This window comes from Cyprinus carpio, chromosome A12 (assembly GCF_018340385.1).
Source record: "Cyprinus carpio isolate SPL01 chromosome A12, ASM1834038v1, whole genome shotgun sequence".
In the NCBI taxonomy this organism is placed as follows: Eukaryota; Metazoa; Chordata; class Actinopteri; order Cypriniformes; family Cyprinidae; genus Cyprinus; species Cyprinus carpio.
This window is the reverse complement of record NC_056583.1, coordinates 14373610-14392933: the sequence shown is the minus strand read 5'-3', so window position 1 is coordinate 14392933 and position 19324 is coordinate 14373610. Positions and strand designations below refer to the sequence as shown.

At 39.3% G+C, this 19324-nt stretch overlaps 1 protein-coding gene across 8 annotated transcripts in view; it reads right to left on the bottom strand.

Moving 5' to 3' along the window:
- Positions 1-10284: 10284 nt before the first annotated feature.
- The window catches only part of LOC109099453 (zinc finger protein 438), a 41974-nt gene continuing 32934 nt past the window's right edge, over positions 10285-19324 (bottom strand). For 7 of the 8 annotated variants that reach the window (XM_042767731.1, XM_042767730.1, XM_042767736.1 and 4 more), the window contains 3 exons: positions 16541-16614; positions 13213-14803; positions 10285-13144 (listed from right to left, as the gene is read on the bottom strand). In XM_042767731.1, coding sequence (XP_042623665.1) covers positions 12562-13144; positions 13213-14803; positions 16541-16614 — 2248 coding nt within the window. In that variant the 3' untranslated portion in view covers positions 10285-12561. Of the gene's footprint in view, positions 13145-13212; positions 14804-14910; positions 15007-16540; positions 16615-19324 lie in introns of all 8 variants that reach the window. The other variant, XM_042767737.1, reaches the window with a different exon arrangement.

Below are 19324 nucleotides of genomic sequence, written 5' to 3'. Positions count from 1 at the left end.
CAGGGAGGACAGAAGGAAAGAAAAAAAAGATAAAAGACTCTGGCGTGTTTTAATTATTAAATCCTACAAAAGTACTAAAGAATTGGGCTAAAGGTATCCTGTCAAATGCAGAATAATCACTCTGTTCTCTCTGTTCCTTCTCCACTGGCTGTTTTAATCTTTCCTTTCCCTTTTCTCTCCACTCTCATTTCCACCTGCCTCTCTTTATAAAAAGGTTACTTTCTTCTTTGCCCCTCTTCATTTCTTCCTCAGACAGAATGATATCCCTTGCTGTGTACGTGACTACATGTGAGTGTGCAGGTATGTTTCTATGTTTGTAAGCAAGCGTAATTCCACCCCCACCTTCCGCCTCATTAGGTTCATTCTGAGGGATTTGATTAAATATTTAAAGTGTGCAGCACTTTCTCTGGCATCAGGTGTAAGCCACTGCTGTAATCATAGATAACAGTGTAATTACACTGCAGTTAACCGTACGAGTGTGTGCGTCTGTGTGTGTTTGAAATATGAGCACACTAAACCCTGTAATTCATGTGTACCATCCCAGTCTCCCACACTGTTCTCCTTGCTCCTTCTGATACACACACACACACACACACACACACCTTTTTTTCTGTTTCGTAATCCTCCCACAATAGCTGCATGTTTCCTTTCTCTTTCTTTGATGCTGGATAGAGAGTGCAAAAGCAGCAGAGAGAGACAGAGAAAGAGAAAGATGGAAGGAGGGAGAGATTACACTTCTTCTGAATGCAATTATGCACACAGGCATGAATTTCAAAGACATCTGTTTTGATGCTGATATGTGGATGTTTACTTAAGCTTTATGAAAAGAATAAGCTACATTTCTTTCTGTGTTTGTGTATATATATATATATAGTTCTGATTTAGTTTAAATTCTAATCTGAGTTGATGATATCCTTGAGTTTCCTGAACAACCAGTGGTTACCACCATGATGATGCCCTATTTCCATTAGCTTGTCTCAACCTCATACACCTAACAAACCAGAACCTGTCAGATAAAGTTAAATATGAGCTCAGTTTTTACGTGCTGTTGTTGCTTACCGCAAACATAAGATGTTCTAAGAAATATTTGTGTAGGACAACAACAGATTAGAAAAGACTTTAATGCTGAAAGAAAAGGAAAATACAAACCCGATTCCAAAAAAGTTGGGACACTGTACAAATTGTGAATAAAAACAGAATGCAATGATGTGGAAGTTTCAAATTTCAATATTTAATTCAGTATCATGTTAAGGGAAAAATAAGATGATTTTAAATTTCATGGCATCAACACATCTCAAAAAAGTTGGGACAATGCCATGCTTACCATTGTGTGGCATCCCCTCTTCTTTTTATAACAGTCTGCAAACGTCTGGGGACTGAGGAGACAAGTTGCTCAAGTTTAGGAATAGGAATGTTGTCCAATTCTTCTCTAATACAGGTTTCTAGTTGCTCAACTCTTAGGTCTTCTTTGTCGCATCTTCCTCTTTATGATGCGCCAAATGTTTTCTATGAGTGAAAGATCTGGACTGCAGGCTGGTCATTTCAGTACCCGGATCCTTCTTCTACGCAGCCATGATGTTGTAACTGATGCAGTATGTGGTCTGGCATTGTCATGTTGGAAAATGCAAGGTCTTCCCTGAAAGAGACGACATCTGGATGGGAGCATATGTTGTTCTAGAACTTGGATATACCTTTCAGCACCTTTCCAGATGTGTAAGCTGCCCATGCCACACGCACTCATGCAACCCCATACCATCAGAGATGGAGGCTTCTGAACTGAGCGCTGATAACAACTTGGGTTGTCCTTGTCCTCTTTAGTCCGGATGACATGACGTCCCAGTTTTCCAAAAAGAACTACAAATTTTGGTTTGTCTGACCACAGAACAGTTTTCCACTTTGCCACTGTCCATTTTAAATGAGCCTTGGCCCAGAGAAAACACCTGCGCTTCTGGATCATGTTTAGATATGGCTTCTTTTTTGACCTATAGAGTTTTAGCTGGCAATGGCAAATGGCACGGTGGATTGTGTTCACCGACATTGTTTTCTGGAAGTATTCCTGAGCCCATGTTGTGATTTCCATTACAGTAGCATTCCTGTATGTGATGCAGTGCCATCTAAGGGCCCGAAGATCACGGGCATCCAGTATGGTTTTCCGGCCTTGACCCTTACGCACAGAGATTGTTCCAGATTCTCTAAATCTTTGGATGATATTACGCAATGTAGATGATGATAACTTCAAACTCTTTGCAATTTTTCTCTGAGAAACTCCTTTCTGATATTGCGCCACTATTTTCCACCTCAGCATTGGGGGAATTGGTGATCCTCTGCCCATCTTGACTTCTGAGAGACACTGCCACTCTGAGAGGCTCTTTTTATACCCAATCATGTTGCCAATTGACCTAAGAAGTTGCAAATCGGTCCTCCAGCATTTCCTTATATGTACATTTAACTTTTCCGGTCTCTTATTGCTACCTGTCCCAACTTTTTTGGAATGTGTAGCTCTCATGAAATCCAAAACGAGCAAATATTTGGCATGACATTTCAAAATGTCTCACTTTCAACATTTGTTATGTTATCTATATTCTGCTGTAAATAAAATATAAGTTTATGAGATTTGTAAATTATTCCATTCGTTTTTTACTCATAATTTGTACAGTGTCCCAACTTTTTTGGAATCGGGTTTGTAAATAAGTGGGCTTGAAGCTTTAAAATTAAAATACTCTCCTAAGAGAGTATATGCGTGTTCTTTCCAACAGATCTATGGGCTTCGCAAACTAAAACTGGAGCTGATAGGCATTGCAATAGTTGACTTAATGAGCAGCATAATTTAAATCAGGTAGAAATGCACACATGAACATTGACCTTTTGTGAAATGGCCTATGTAGAATATATGCATATAGATTTAAATATAAAGATAGATTCGGCAAAAGTCTGCATTTTATATCGGTCTACTGGACTCAAAATTAAGTGTTTTTTGACTCATACTAGCTATGTTCTGCATCTTGGCCATGGTGCCAGTTATGGGGGGTGTGATGAAGGCTTCCCCAAAGTATACTACATTTCAACAATGCTTTCAAACCTGTCAGTACCCACAAAAGTTAGATAAGTCAGAATGTGCTAAACAGGCGCTCGTGATTAGAAATCACGTTCTCCTGCAGAATTAAATATCTTGAACTGTGAGTATAAAAATCTGTGATTGCTTATACACCCCATTTCTGCATCACTAATTAGTGTATAGCAAAGCAATCGTTTTTCAATTAATTTCATCCAAATGGAAGGCTGCGAATGATTTTAAAGTGCTGGACTGGGCCTATACCAGAGCTCACATGGAAAAATGGGCTAGCAATAGTTAAGGGGTGGCTTGCTGCTTAAGGATATGCGTATGCGAGTTTGTTCACAGACCTTGAGAATCTTTACCTCATAACTCCCCAAGGTTACATGACTGACGTTTCTTCCTCTACACTTCTTTCTGCTAGTCCTTTATACTTTCTTTTTTTCTTTTTCCTTTTGCTTCCAGTCTCCTGAAGCCGAACATGTGCTGCGTGTAATGTTTTCCCAGAGTTGAAGGCATTGCTCGGAGGTTGTGCTTGTACCTTTAGATGATGTGTAGACGAAAAGGTGTTTAAAAGGCTTTGTTTCCTCAGAGGCGTACACACACACTCACACACACACCCCTGCAGTAAAACCTGATATGGCTCTCGTGATGGAGTCTGTCTTTGGCAGGTGCGGTTTCTTGGCGCTTCTTGTAGCCTGCGGCGATGGGGCTTTTTCGTTAACCGTGCTTTGTCCAAGAGAGCTGGAGAACATTACATCGCACATTATCTCAGAACAATAGGTCATATCCTGAAAGTTTTATTCTCTAACACACATGACAACACACTCTCACACTGACAAATGCAGCCTAAGCAAAGCTCTAGAAGTTGTACTAATATATCCTGATTAAAATGTTCACAACTGATAATATAAAAAATGTTATAAAAAAATAAATTAATTAAAGAATGCTCAAGTTGGAGCAAATTGCACCAAAATAAAAACCTCCATAACCTAGGATTTGAGATTATCAGAAAAAGGTGAGCCAGTACTTACCTCAGTCTTTTATACAGTGTATTGCCACACTGTTCTGGCACACAGTTTTAACTTCTCCTAATTGGCTCTTTAAAAGCAGCACTAAGGGTGTAAGCTGTAGTAAGCTTGAGCCTTTGGCTTTCTGTGCTCTGTTGAGTCAGAAACATTGATGTGTGATTTCTCTTGACATTGTCCAAGTAAACAGCAGGTGGAAAGCCTAGAAGAAAACATCAGTCCTTAGTTATCAGATCCCTGGAGGCATGGCGTTATTGAAAACCACAATATCTCAGTGGTAAATGTATAAAGATACATTATTAAAGTATGCAGTTCTGAAGTTTAAGCCCCTGTGTGACTGGGTTCGGTAGGATGTTTGATATATTGATTCTACCAGTTCTGTAACAGAACTTGGATGCGAAGCGTGACACGTGTGAGGTACATGTGTGAGCTGTATGCAGAACTCAACTGTCTGCTGGTAAAGGCACAGCTAATGCATTAACTTGCTGAAAACGCTTGTAAATCCACTCAGCCGTTTAATACAGGAAAGCTCAGATCTGCTCTCTCTATACCTTTCTTACTCTTTTTTATTTTCTCTCTTTCTCCCTCCGGTGGCTGCATAACATGGTATTGATTATGGAGACATATGAGAGGTAGGCATTGCATTGACAGTGCCGTTTAGAGCTCTCTCACAAATAAGATGTAAAGAATTGAATGTTTCTTTCCACAACTTGTACTTCATGACCTGTAATCTGGTAATGTAGTGATACTGATGGGTTTCATTGTGCATGGCATTTTGCCTGTTTGAAAAAAACAACAACATCAATGTAATGTGAAAACTCCACATTATGTCTGTTTCAAGCCAGAGAGAAATTCAGTCTTGCTGGTTGGAGTGTTTTAGGTAGTTGAACAGAAGAGAAAGAATGAGACATTTACACAGTTTGGTATAACCCTGCCAATGTTTGTGTGCTGTTTCTGCCTGTTTATTTCTCTTTTATGTTTATTTTATGGTTTCTCTGTTACCAAGACAGCCCTCTCCAAAGGAAAATGAATACAAGAGGTTTCTCAAGAGATCTTTTAAAACTGCATGCCAAATATTTCAACATTGCAAGTAACTGAAGGATACGGGTCTGAACGTTTTTGGATCAGCTCCATGATTAGGCACCAAATTACACAGAAAAAAACTGGAAAGAGAATGTTTTTTTAAGATAAACCCTCATGTTGGTTTTACGAAACTTTACTGGAGATGTAGTTTAAAATAGTTCCAACTTTAAACAACTTTGGGGGTTATTGTTTGAAGACTGTACAGGCCTTAAAGAGACAGTTCACCCAAAAGTGGTCACCCTCATGGTCTATATACAGATGTGGTCAAAATTTTCCATTCACTTTGCTGTATCTGCAAATGTTAATTATTTTACAAAAAGGGATCATAAAAAATGCATATTATTTTTATTTAGTTCTGACCTGAATAAGATATTTCATATACAATGGGTATAGAAAAGAATCATCCCCTTTAAAATAATTGCATTTTGTTGCTTTGCACCCTGAAATGAAGATTGACACAATTTTTGTTTTATCCAGCTCTATTTACTCAGTGCAACTTAATATCCAAGTGAAAGATATAACACCAACATATCAGAAAAATAAATAAAATAAAAATAAATCCGTTGGGAAAAGAATCACCCCCCTCCTAAAAATGACTTGTAAACTCAATCATGTGTAGCTAATCAACTTCTCAATGGCACACAAAGCCATTTGACTTTCAACTGTGATCAGTTGTGGTCATTTTGATTAGCTCAGCATGAAAAGAGCTTTCCTGGAGTATTTCAGTCCTTGGTAGTGCAACTGAAGCAAATGATCAACTATGGGTGGCAAGGCACTGTCAAAAGAACTGGGATAAAGTTGTGGACAGGCACAAGTCAGAGATAAAAAAAAAAATGCAAAGGTTTTATCAATGCCTAGAAGAACAGTGAAGTCTGTTATTAAGAAGTGGAAGATTTGGTACAACACAGACCCTCACTGGATCAGGACGTCACTCCAAACTGGATGAAAGAGCCAGGAGGAAACTGGTCAGAGAGGAGACCAAGAGGCTTACAGCAACTCTGAAGCAGCTGCAGGAATTTATGACAAAGAGTGGTCATTGTGTGCATGTGACAACAATATCACAAATTCTCCACAAATGTGGCCAGAAGTAAAAAAAAATGATGCATTAAGAGCCCAGGATGCAAACTTTTCTTATTTTGCCTTTTAAAACTCTGCCTAACTAACATAAAATAAACAAGAGATTTTTAATAAAGTATTTATGAACGTTTCTTTTAAAAAAATATTTTATTAACTATCAAAAAAAAACTTTTAAGATAGCTATTTTGTTAAAACAAAACAAAACAAAAAAATTCTCTCTGTATAACATTCTCTCTCTGCTTCTCCTCCCTCATCTGTCAGGTTATTATTCCTGTCATCCTCTTCCCCAAGCCCATACATACACCATTCCCCTCTCTCCATTTTCCTCGCGCGCTGAGTGAATTTATCACCTCTCCAGTGCCCCCTCTAAACCCGTTAAACGCACAGAAAGGAGGAGCATTTTCTCAGGACCTGACAGGGGAGTCTATGCTGCGCCTGCAAAACGTGACTCATGGATACAGCAGAGAGAGAGAGAGAGAGAGATATGAACGTAATTGATTCTGACCGCCGAGGTGGGATCCAGTTTTCCTGAGGGGGATCATCACAACGGGAGGCCACACAGTAACACTCCATCTGGGAAAGGGGTATGAGTGAGGGAGGAAGGAGGGATGGAATATAGCTGGAGGTGATAATGATAAAATGCTTTTCTTAATTGCAAATTGCAAGAACTCATTAGTCCTGCAAACTGGCGTGAAAGTGAAAACAGAGGAAAGGATGACTGGAGTGAAAAATGATAAAGTATAATTGTTGCTGTATTAGATCCCAGTCTATGCAGCTATGAAACATGATAGAATCTAAAAAAGGGAAGTGGCTTAAAAATTATTTGTAGATAAATGGAAAGCACTCCTCCACATAGCTTCTGACATTTTCCCAGCATCCAGTGCGACGAATATGCATTAGCTAATTAACCTATCAGATAAGGTTAAGAGAATTTCAGAGCATGCTGCAGGTAATTGCCATCAAAGGAGAGGAGGAGCATCATCAAAGGTTATGTGTGCAACAGTGTCTGCATGGAAGCACAATTTCAAGTTCTTCCATGCATCATGTACGAAGGTGCGTTAGGAAGAAGAAATGATGTGTTATACATTCATGTCTTAACGTGTATAGGTGCTCGGTTTTTGAATATTAGTTAATGTAGCGCTCACATGCACATAACATCAACATAATATTCATGCATGTCTGCAGGCCTGCGGTATGTCATTAGCCTTATTTGCAAGTGGAGAGCAGAAAGACATCGGATTGGGTGAATGTAGGTTATCACTCAGGCAGACCTAATTCCCTTGAGCCCCCCCTTAGCTTTCCACTGTCAGAATCCTCCCTGTGGGAAGATATTGGAAGATAGCGGGGGGCAGGACGGGGGGAGAGAAAATGCTCTACATCCTTTCCTAATTACTCCAGACTGCTCCGGTTAGCCTACCTGGGTCTCATTAAAAACAGCCAAACTTGGAGCACTTTCTCACTCCCCTTTCTAGATTAGTAAATATTGCTCTCATTAGGATGCTAAAGTACTGACAACCAAGAGCCAATTATCACTAATCTATTCTGGTGAATGAAGAGCACTGATTGGCTGAGAATTAAAACAGGAGTGTGTTTAATCAACAAGGGAATATCTAACTAAAAATAAACCAAACAAATATGTATTTGAGAACAACTTTAGTGACTTGAATAGTGTAATTGTTATACTAAAAGCTCCCAGACTGGCCCTTGGTGGAGTTGGGGCCCCTTTGTTGGGGTGGCAACACTTTGACCGTTGATGATGAAATCAGGAAGTGTTCTAGATGAGCAGTTTAGTGGCTCTTTTGTCTGTGTGTGTAGTTGTGTGTGTGTGTGTGTGTGTGTGTGTGTGTGTGTGGGTAGTGAGATGTCCTGGGCAGATGGCTACTGTCCCTCTGGGCGGTCGACTAGAGACCCAGTGGAACAGAGTGATTCTGTACCATCTGGACCACACAGCACACAGGAGAAACCAAAAAAGCGGCAATGTCACTGACAAGGGCTTCGTATTTACAACTGTCTCCAGGTGTAGTACAAATATATTGCAATGGGAAAAAAAACATTCATATTCATATTCATAGATCTTTTCAATTGCATAATGTCATCAATATCATGTTCTCTGACCCATAAAAACACAAAGGATGGGAAGTGTAGGAAGGACAATTGCGTAATATATAAAACTTGAAAATCTCAAATTAAGTTTATTTTTCATACAGCGCTGGCAAATAGTTTTTTCACTTGTTTTATGCATAAATCTAACAACACTTCTGTTTGAAAGTTTGTTGTTTCTTGTGATGATGAAACTGGGGACTGTGCAATTTTAATTCTACTAGACCTTTCTGCTGCATTTGATACTGTAGACCATAAGACCTTGATTACATGTTTAGAACAATGTGTTGGTATTAAGCGTACTGCGTTGGGATGGTTTAGATCCTATTTGTCCGAAAGAACTTTCTCAGTTTGCTTAGGAGACTTTGTCTCCTCAACTGCTTCTTTCACGTGTGGGGTCCCCCAGGGCTCCATATTGGGGCCAATTCTGTTCTCCCTGTATATGCTTCCCTTAGGACATATTTTTAAATTGAACTTAAATTGATCTTGTTTTTAGAATGTTTAGATCTTACATGTTGTTCAATCAATTTGCTTTTTACATTTTAAACAATTCCTAATGGACCAAGCCTAATTCTATATTTTTTAATCCTCAAACGTCAAATAAATAGATCATATTACAGGTTATGAGAGGTGAGATGCTCTGATACGTTTCCTCTTTCTCATGAAGTGTAGCTTTCAATGTTGCTAAAGCTTCTCATTCCAGTGAATGTGTTCATTCAGTTTACATCACACTCTGGGCTCCAGACGGGACTGTGTCTGTAAATGCAGGTGATGGTTATCTACTTTAGACACACCCTTTACTTCATTCATTCATCCTCAGCTCAGCATCATCTCTTTATTTCTCTTCCTTCGAGCAAACCAGGATGGATCGATAGAGCTTCTTGCTTCCATTAGTCTCCATGCAGGTTAATGCTGCATTAAAACATGCACAGCGTATCTCGACTGTTTCTTTTTTTGGATGGGAGATCTTTCTCTGTCACTGGCTATCATTCTTTTATCAGTATCCATTCATCATAGTTCATGAAGAATTCATCCTCATCATGGTCAGGTGTGCACGTGCATGTGGTTTCACTGTCAGTTCTCCCCATTTCTTTTACTGTCTCTTCTTACGTTTTATTTTCCCCAGCATCACATCTCCGCAATCTCCCCCTACTTCCTTTCGCTCTCCTTTCTACAGCCCTACATCCTTAATTTACTTTAAAACAGACACTCTCCTCCTTTTAAAGCTCCATCCTATAATCCTGTTAGAAGGATGGGCTTTGATCTCCTGTGAGTGATCATGTTTCTGGTGTGAAGAGAGAGAGTGGAAGTGAGAAAGAGTGCCCCACAGATTAAAGAGGAATATGCATCGGTGTTGACGTTCCTTCACTACCAGCATCTGAAGTGACTACACTATTGGGACAGAGAAGTTACAATCATTTAATGCAGGCTATAAATCAGAGCCAGAGCTGCTTGGGAAGCACTGAGGAATACAATAAAAAATGTGATGTAACTCACAATTATAAGCGATATAAAATACTAGATGTTGCATTTGTGACCAAAATGATCACACTGGGATGGGAAACTGCGCTATCTAATAGTTGTTTGAAATGTGTGTATTAATATTACAATATAATGATGATATATAGTGATAATTTAAAGATGTAAGACATTAGAAAAGCATTAGCACTCCTTCAGGGATATATAGGTCGTTGTATATAATACACCGACTAATATGAATCCATCATGTGTCCAACTTAAATTGATTTAATTCTTGCCTTACACGGCTCAGTGTTCTGTGAAACCTACAAATGAAGTCTTGCGGTAAATGTCTTTGTATGGAATAAGGTAAGCCTTAAGATGAAGCAGCTTATGTGTTTGCTTGTGCTTATTAGAGTGAAGATGGGAGAAATCAAAATCAGACAGCCAGGAGGTTGTTTAATACAAGAAACACACCAACCATTATTGTCGTTAGATATTTCTTTTTTATTTAGGCACCAATAATCAATAATGCAGGGATGATGCTCTCTCTCGTACAAATGCTATTCAGGGCTTAGTTTAGCTAAAGCCACAAACAGACAAGTTTAACTTTCACAGTGGCGGGGGACTCTTCAGGACTGGAAATGCTACCAGACACTTCTGTCATTAACCACAAAGAATGTGTCAAGTGAAACCGATTCAAATGTTTTCAAATGTCAATCATTAAACAATATAATAAGACAACATTTGAAACAAAACATTTCTTTTCATTCTCTTTTTGAGTCAGGAGCAATCCATCAAAGACATGTTGTACAACGAAGACACTTAGTGGGTAATTTCAACAAGACAAGCAGCATTTGTCTAATGACTGTTAAGATCAACATTATTGACTTTAGGTTATCCAGAATATTAATTCAACTGTGAAAGACCAAAGGAATGGTGCTTTGGGATTTGCTGTTCGCTTTGTCAAGAATGTAAGATTAGTGAACTTTATCAGTTCACTTTACACAGCACCCGTTCAAGTAGATGACTGTTACAGAACGAACACCAGTCAAAGGTTTGAACACACTTATTCTTTATCATTACTAATGTCAATAATATCAGAAATAACACAAACACACTACCAGACTTTCAAGTTGTTCCGAACACAACAAACTGTTTTAAAATCGGCTAAAAATATCACATTTTTGATATACTCAAACTGGACGGAATCATTGTCTGAAATAAAAAAAAAGGCACCCATTATACACTGTGTGTTTTTCTAAAAAATTGTCAGCTTTGAAAACCCAAAATCAGCAGACTGGCTATAACTTTCGGAAACTAAAGTATACTCTTCCAGAATGCAAAATGGACAAAAATCATGTAGTGTATTTCAGCCTTTAAGTAGCCTAGATTCCGGCTCTGCACACACTCACGGCAATCTCTCAACAGAGTAATGAAGAATCCACCTGGGACATTTTTTAAAAGAGATGCCATGTGTACAGGGCACTTGTTGGCTGCTTTCTTTACTATTCGGTCCCATCATCCATTTTTTTTGCATTTTAATTAATATTTTTGTAAAATAAATAAATAAATAATGTACATATAAGTGTCATTTATGTACTGTCTAAAAAAATGTGTTTTGACATTTACCATTTTACACATAGCTTATTATCAGCCAAAAATTCTGTCAAGTGTGCTCAAACCTTTGACTGGTAATGTAGCTACAGCTGCAGGTTAGCTTAAGACATTTAAGACACTGTAACACGTAAATATATTTCATTGTTCATTTCTTAGAACAAAACAGCAGGGGAAGTCTCTGTGTAAATATATATTCTCAATATACAGCTGTTTATAGAATTTTTTTTTTTTTAGATATATTTGAAATCTATCTATACAAGTATACATGTATAACAATTAGGAGGTTTTTTAAACATTCCTTTACCCTGACATTTTTTTCATGAACAGAGATATGTTTGAATAGACTAATAATATAAATAAATCACCACACATTTCACCATGAAAAAAAAAATATTTTAAATATATAGCATTTCCATCCAAAAATACAACATAGAATACTTTTGAAACATTCATAATAAATTTAACAGTTAAATATTGGCCAAATTGAGCTCATTATTTTCTTATTTTAAATCCTTATTAGTGGGCCTGCATGTCTTAGACTGAAAAGTCAGCAGAGGTTTTCTGGCAGTACTTATTTTAGCTGTGGAATGAGGACTGAAACTGTGTGATTATGTATATGTGTTTGCGGAATGTCACTGATAATTTGTGTTACTTTGAATGTTCTTTGACATATTATTTCAAGCATGCTAATCATGCCCCATTTGTATTCAGACAATAGCAAAGAGTGGCAATGTGTTTTTGATGAGCCTTTGTTAGTCTGTTTCACCCGATTCACTCAACTGAAGCGGTTACTAACAAACTATGTGTCCACGACCCTCAAGAATTAAGATTATCATCCTTAGGTCATCCATTTACTGGCAGTTTAATTACATCTGCACCTGGGCCATAGTAATGTTTAAGATTGAATTTATAGTTTGTGAATTTTATTATTTTCTTATGCTTTTATGCATAAAACACCAAAACATAAAACATTACAAAATTGAAGCATTTCAAAACAACATTTGTAATATTAAAAAACAGTGCAAAACAAAACAACATAAAAAGTCTATTAGTGGATTTTTTTTTTGCATTAACGTCACTGCATCCTGCATAAACCACACAGTCAACACATGGCGCAAATAATAATAAATGACCTGTTTGCAGTTAATTTGGCCCATCAGTTAGCTTGCTCTCCCCTTTGAAGTCCAGGACATCCCATAAAAGGGTGGGATTTTCACAGTTGTGCTGTGCCCTCCAATGCTCAATAACGTCCTGTTTCTTATTAAACACCTTACTGCAAAGGATGCAGTTAAAGTGAGACCCCACCCTCAGGGATATACCTTTACTGAGGCCCCTTAATACGCGGCCCTCCTTACCTATCATCTCCTCTTCTTCCTCCTCTTCTTGACTCTCTCTAGCTTCTTGATGTTGAGAATGGAGGTGTCGTTTGAGCTTGGAAAAGGAGAACTCCTCCTCATCGCATGTGCCGCAGTGTACTAGGTTGCGTTTCTCATTGAGCTGCCTCCAGTAATGTGCTGCATGTTTGACCAGTTCATCCTCTGCATCACGGCCCCCATGCATGGCCCCATCCCTCAGTCGCACCTGGACCTCCTCTCCGTGCACGTACAACAAATGCAGCTTCATGTCAGCAAAGGTAGGGGTGATGGCCTGGCAGCGCCCACACTTAATTTGTAGCTCGACTGGGTCAACATGTTGTTCTGAGGCCTGTTCATCAGCTTCTGAAGACCTGCAAGACAAGGAACATCCATGTCATCCATGTCATCCATGAGTCATCGCTCAATGTTTGATACTTACTCTTCTACAGACATGTTTTCTTTGTGTTGACTGATGGACGGTTCAACGGTGAGTATTACCCGGTGCACCTCTCTCAAGTGGCTGAAGTAGACACCCACATAGCCAAATGACTTCTCACAGAATTCACAGCAAAGGCTCTTCCGGGGCCTGCTTTCCGCATGGTGCAGTTTCATATGAGTGCTAAGACTGCCCGAGTGAGCGTAGGCCTTCCTGCATACCAGGCAGACATAAGGCCGCAGGTTACTGTGGCTGTTCATGTGGCTCTGCAAGTGATGCTTGAACTGGAAACACCTGTTGCAGGTAGGACATCGGTGCAGAGGACGACTTCCTGTGTAAATCACTCCCCCACCACCTTTACAATCTACTGCAGGTTGCTGCTCAGTAGCTTGCGAAGACTGTTTTCCTGATATCTGCTGTCCTAATAAGAGCTGCTCCTGATCAAGGTTCTCTGATGTTGACAAGGAAGGAAGCGGAACAAGTTGTGGAATAGTGGTTTCCATTACCAGTACCGGCTTGGGACGAATACTCCGATACTTTTTGGATATGTCCAACAACTTCTCTTGAGAGGCAGAATTCGACACACCAACTGGAGGTTTATCAGGCACTCTCCTTCTGAAAAACGATAAGGATCTCTTCTTTCGAGCCTCGAAGGCTAGAATATCCTCCATGGTTTTCCTCTTCCTCCCCCGTCTCTTGCCTGGAGGTTTCTTGATTTGGGTGTTGCTGTGGTCTTGGCTTAGGCTTTCACTTTCAACTTTGCTGTCTGTGGACTTGATTTTGTCTGGAGGGATTTTCAGGCTGCTTTTGGCTCCACTCACAGTCTGCTTGTCTGGGAATGGGGTGCTGGCAAAGCTGGTTGGTGCCAGGAGGGAGTTCTTCACCTTGGCATAGGGCAAGATGGGCAGCTTGCCCTTGGGTGGAGATGGAATGATCTGAACAGCTTTGCTAAAGACAGTGGGTGAGAGGACTGTGATGGCACTGCCAGCCGAGGCTTGACTCTCTATTTGGGGTTTAACTGGTGAGATTTTCTTGACATGGGCAACAAGGGAGGTTCCAGAAGGATAGTGCTGGCTTTTGAGTGGACTGGCATCGCTTTTTTGCTCCACTTTTCGATCTGTCTGTGAACCTGGGAGCAAGGGTGCAACATTGATTTCAGACGAAGTAGGAGCATCAATCACAACAAGCTGCTCAGATACTGGGTCTGATGTCATAGCAGATGATTGAGCTTGTATGGTTGCAGAAACCTTGGCTGGACTCAGCATCTTGTTACTGCCTTTTTCTGGAGCGCTCTTGCTTTTCACCGGTTGGTATCTAGGAATAGGCAGCTTAAGGTTCTTCTGGATTGGCTGTTGCTGTTGTGCCTGAGGTAAGGCCACCAATGAGAAGGTCCCCTCTTGTCCAGCCACCTGCATGAGTGCATAGTTCTGGGCAGGGACAAGGATGGATTTGGGGCTGACAGCTGTGGATGCTTCTGGAAGGGCTGAGGAAGGCTGGCAGGATAGAACTGCAGATGATGGAACCACTACTGGGGCTTTGGGGGCAATGCTGCGAAACTGGAGACCCTTCATTTGGGAGTGGGTACGTGCATCACCTGTCAAAACAAGATAACTCCTAAGATGTAACCAAAGGGAACTGAAAAAAAAGAGAGGGTCTAACTATTTTTTTCATTCTTTCTTACACACTAACACAACAATTTACCCTGGGATAAAGAGTTTGAGCCCTCTTTGATTCGAGCTCGGTGTACTGCTCTTGTTCATGCTGCAGCTCACTAAGTCTTATACCTCCTCATGCTTCCTAATGCACATTGACAAACATAGACAGACACACACACACTTGCAGAAGGAATAAACGGCCTTTAAAGCATAACAGCTGCCCAGCAGTAGAATCGTTATTACATGAACAAGAATAACAGTTAAACAACCATACTTAAAACATGTCATGACTGTCCACACAACCTTGTGGCCTTCTGCCTCACAACTGCTGACATAAAAAATAAATATGAAAAAAAAAAAAGCTCAGCAATGATTAAAAAAAATAAACTTGCATTTATTCATTTGGCAGACACATTCATCCACAGTGGCTTACAGTGCATTCAAGATATGCATTTATCAATTTGCGTTTTCTTTTGGAATCAAACCAATGACCTTGTCACTGCTAGTGCCAAGCTTTACCAGTCAAGCAACAGGAACAAAAGAAGACATACTACATAGTTCTCTATAACTTTTTGACAAAAGAGAGATGGTACCAAGTTTGATTGATTAGAATTTAGTATTTAGTAGCAAGTAAAACTAAGTTGAGACCATTCGGGGGAAAAAATTGTAAAGTGTAGCTATAAAGATTGCTGATTAAGAAATTAAATGATTTTTCAGCACCCAGTTTTCAGTTTGTAAGCACAAAGCAGGGTAATTATTAATCCCACTTAGGCTGCTATAGAATTAATTAGGTTAAAAACAGAAACATCATAAAGAGCTGGGCTTCTACCAGGCCTAAAAGGAGGAGGAGAGTACTCTATTTTAGGTGCAAGAAATGGGGACTTATTTTTAGCCACAGTGTCATGAACAAAAATAAGAGCATCACGGACCAATTAGCAGCATGAAAGGTGAGGAGTTCAAAGGTGAGATCTGGTGTTTATGTTAGAAGAAGGGTTACGCTCCGGCCACCACGTATATCTATGCGTAGGTCTGTTTTTTGTTGTGAATACCAGAATGAGTTTGTGAGAATGAATTTAGTGTGCAAATGTGTGTTTTTTACACCTCACCCATGCGTAAAGGAATGCAGGCCAGATGTTGGTCAATAGGTCATGGGGACTTACCTGACAGCCTAACAAAATTGTTATCTAACTTTATAGGTTTATTCTAAGTGATTATAGGGATGAACAAGTACCTAAGTACTTGGAAATTACTTTAAAAGTGAATTTTCAAACATTTCACGGTGATCTAAATTCAGTAACAGTTACACACACACACACACATATATATCAAAATGGGGCTCATTTTTACATTTTGTGACTGGTTACATTGTTGGTAGTTTCTCGTAGTTTGATTCAGCAGACAACAATTAGTGGCAGTTAAGTGTCAAGTTTACAGGATGTTCATATACAGTAGAACACATTCTTCCTCTTAATGGATATAATGAGATAAATGGAACAGAATGTGTTTAGCTCTTATTAAGCATTAAAAATATCTGTATACAAAAAAGTACTCTATTGATTTATCTAATTGAATACTAATAAAGCAGACAAAATCTTGGTGTCTACAAAAGCGATTATTATTATTTGACCTTAAAAGATGAGCTTCATAAAACTGCATATTATTATCTCTATACTCACTCTGTGTGTGTGTTTTCAGAGGGCTGGAACGGTGCTCTTGGGTTTTCATGTCTGCCACACTGTCCCTGAAGATCCTGGACAAAACAAATACAGAGAACAGAATTGAACCTCTGCTGTGTAATTAACACAATAGATGCTCTAAATTACAGTGTTTAGAGGTGTCTGCCTGCGTTCAAACGATGTCTTCTCCTGCCTCTCTCTCTCACTATCTCGATCAAAACCAGAGGACATTCCAGATGTCACACAGGCTCAGATTAGAGTCAAGGCAAAGGCAGAAAAACAACAGGAGGGGAAGGATAGAAAGGGAGTGAAAGACTGTTAACCGAGGAGGAGGGGACACTGAATGAGCCAGGTGAGATGGGAACCAATCCTAATGTGTGTGTGTGTGTGTGTGTGTGTGTGGTAGTGGGACGAGGACGGGGGGATGTCATTTGGCCTGTACATGAAGGTCCTCATCTGTGGCAGTGAGATAGCAGCCTTGGAGTGTGCGTGTGTTGCGGGGGACTATATTTTAGGGAGGGGTTTGTCCAGGACCCTGTAGGTCTAAAAGGAGATGAAAGGAAGGGATCTGCAGGAGATAAGGAGGTGGACACACACGGCCGTTCTGGCTAGAACATCCATATCCAGCGGCCATGAGCTCCGACTGCCACAGATACACACACACACACACACACACACACACACACACACACACACACACACACACACACACACACACACACACACAGAGCACATCTGTCATATCTCTACGCCTCTACAAACTTCCCGATCTCTAAATGCAACACCGGTCTTTCGTACCATATTTTCACTGGTTTAATCAAGCCTGTGTTGGCTAATTCCCCTGTTGTTCTGGGCAAGCTGTGAAGTCGTTAACACGTGTGAAAATAAACAAAATAGGGAAAAGAGGAAGAGACAATAAACTGCACATGCTAAACATTCTCAGCCAAGTTCCTTCAGAAAAGTCAACCAGAATTTTCTGTCTTAAAAGAGAAAGTCCACTGATCTGTTTGATATGACAACTTGAAGTGTGTTATTTCACAAATTTACCCAGAGCAAGCATCATGTTTTTTTAGGCTTTTCTACTTAATTTTGATCCTGAACTAAGCTATCAGTCAAAAGCCTGGACACGCTTGCTTGTTCTTTATTATTACAAAATTTCCATGCTTTAGAATAATAGTAAGGTCTTAAACTGTGAAACAGAAGTATGAGAATTATGTAGTTTTGATAAAATAATTATATGTATGCACAATTTATATTTGTCTACAAAACTGTCCACTTTGTGTCCATTTAGATTTTTTTGACTGGTAGTGTTCAGTGGCTCCAAGAAGTACTGGACACATAAGTTATAAAAAATTAACTTAATTCCAGCTGGTTAAAAAAACAAATAGCAAATGTCACTGGTTATATGCATTGAATATGATGAAATCTGTTCGTTTAAACTACACATGCTAAACGTTCTTAGCCAATTTCCAACAAGAATTTTAATTCTCAAAAGAGAAAGTCCACTTATCTGTTTAATATGACAACATAAAGAGTATCATTTCACAAATTTACAGAGATTATTTCATTTTGAATTTAAAGAGAAAGATATCTGATGATTTGTTTATGCTATTAGCAACAAATCTTTTTTTCTGTATTGTGACGTACACTGAGAAACGGAATTTCAAAAAAGAAAAAATGTAGGGCGGGGACTTTGTTCTATACATCAGCTGTTGATTGGATGGAGACAGATCTGGATGCTTCACATGAAGTTGTTTACATTTTCATTTATGCATTTAGCAGACGCTTTTATCCAAAGCAACTTACAGTGCATTCAGGCTATACATTTTTTTTTTATCAGTACTAATGCAACCTTCTAATTGAACCCACAACCTTTTGCGCTGCTAATGCAATGTTCTACCACTGAGCCACAGGAACACTGTTAACAAGTTAAACCATCTTACAGCATTGCTGGATGTGTACAAGGGTGTGTGTGTTTGAGTGAAAGGTCAGTTGTCTCTCTCAGAAGTGGAGATATTTTCAGGAGAGAAAACATACCACTGTTTGCCAATCTCTGTTTTTTTTTTTTAAATCCTTGTTTAGAAGAGACTGTGCCCCTCCACAGCAGACTTACGGACAAACAGTTTTTGCAGGAACGTGGCACGCTTACACACACACCTGCAGCATCTTATCTTGTGACAGCCAAAGCAACAAAATATTAACCAGAGGAAATGAAATCAAACACACCAGTACATTGTAACACGCTACGTACATGTGCCTGCAAAAAGCCTGTGCTCTGCAGGAACAATATAACAGATGTTAAAACATGTCAGTCAACCAGATCACCGTAACAAAAGAACCACATGAAATAATATCACCTCTACATAACACACGTACAAACACACACTTGAGTAATTAGCTGTCACCTGAGACAATCAATGTGGAAAGGAAAAAATCCATTCCAATTTCAAAACTACAGGCTTGCCTGTACACGCAGATGTGGACTAATCAATAAGAAAAGCATCCCACATCAGAAAGATGAGAGAATACAGAACCAAAATATTCTCACTGACTAAACCATTTCAATGTAAATCACTGCATGCATAAAGGAATCTCTCCCATTAATGCTGCTGAAAGATATCTTACAGAGTATCCTGGCTGCTCTTTTTAAACAATGAAAGTGAACAGGAATGAAGTCTAAAGAATAGGAATGAAGGCTCCAAAAAGGACAAAACAAAAAACAACAAAAGTACCACACATAGTGCATATGATTTATAAAGTATGTTCCAAACTTTCTGTAACTAT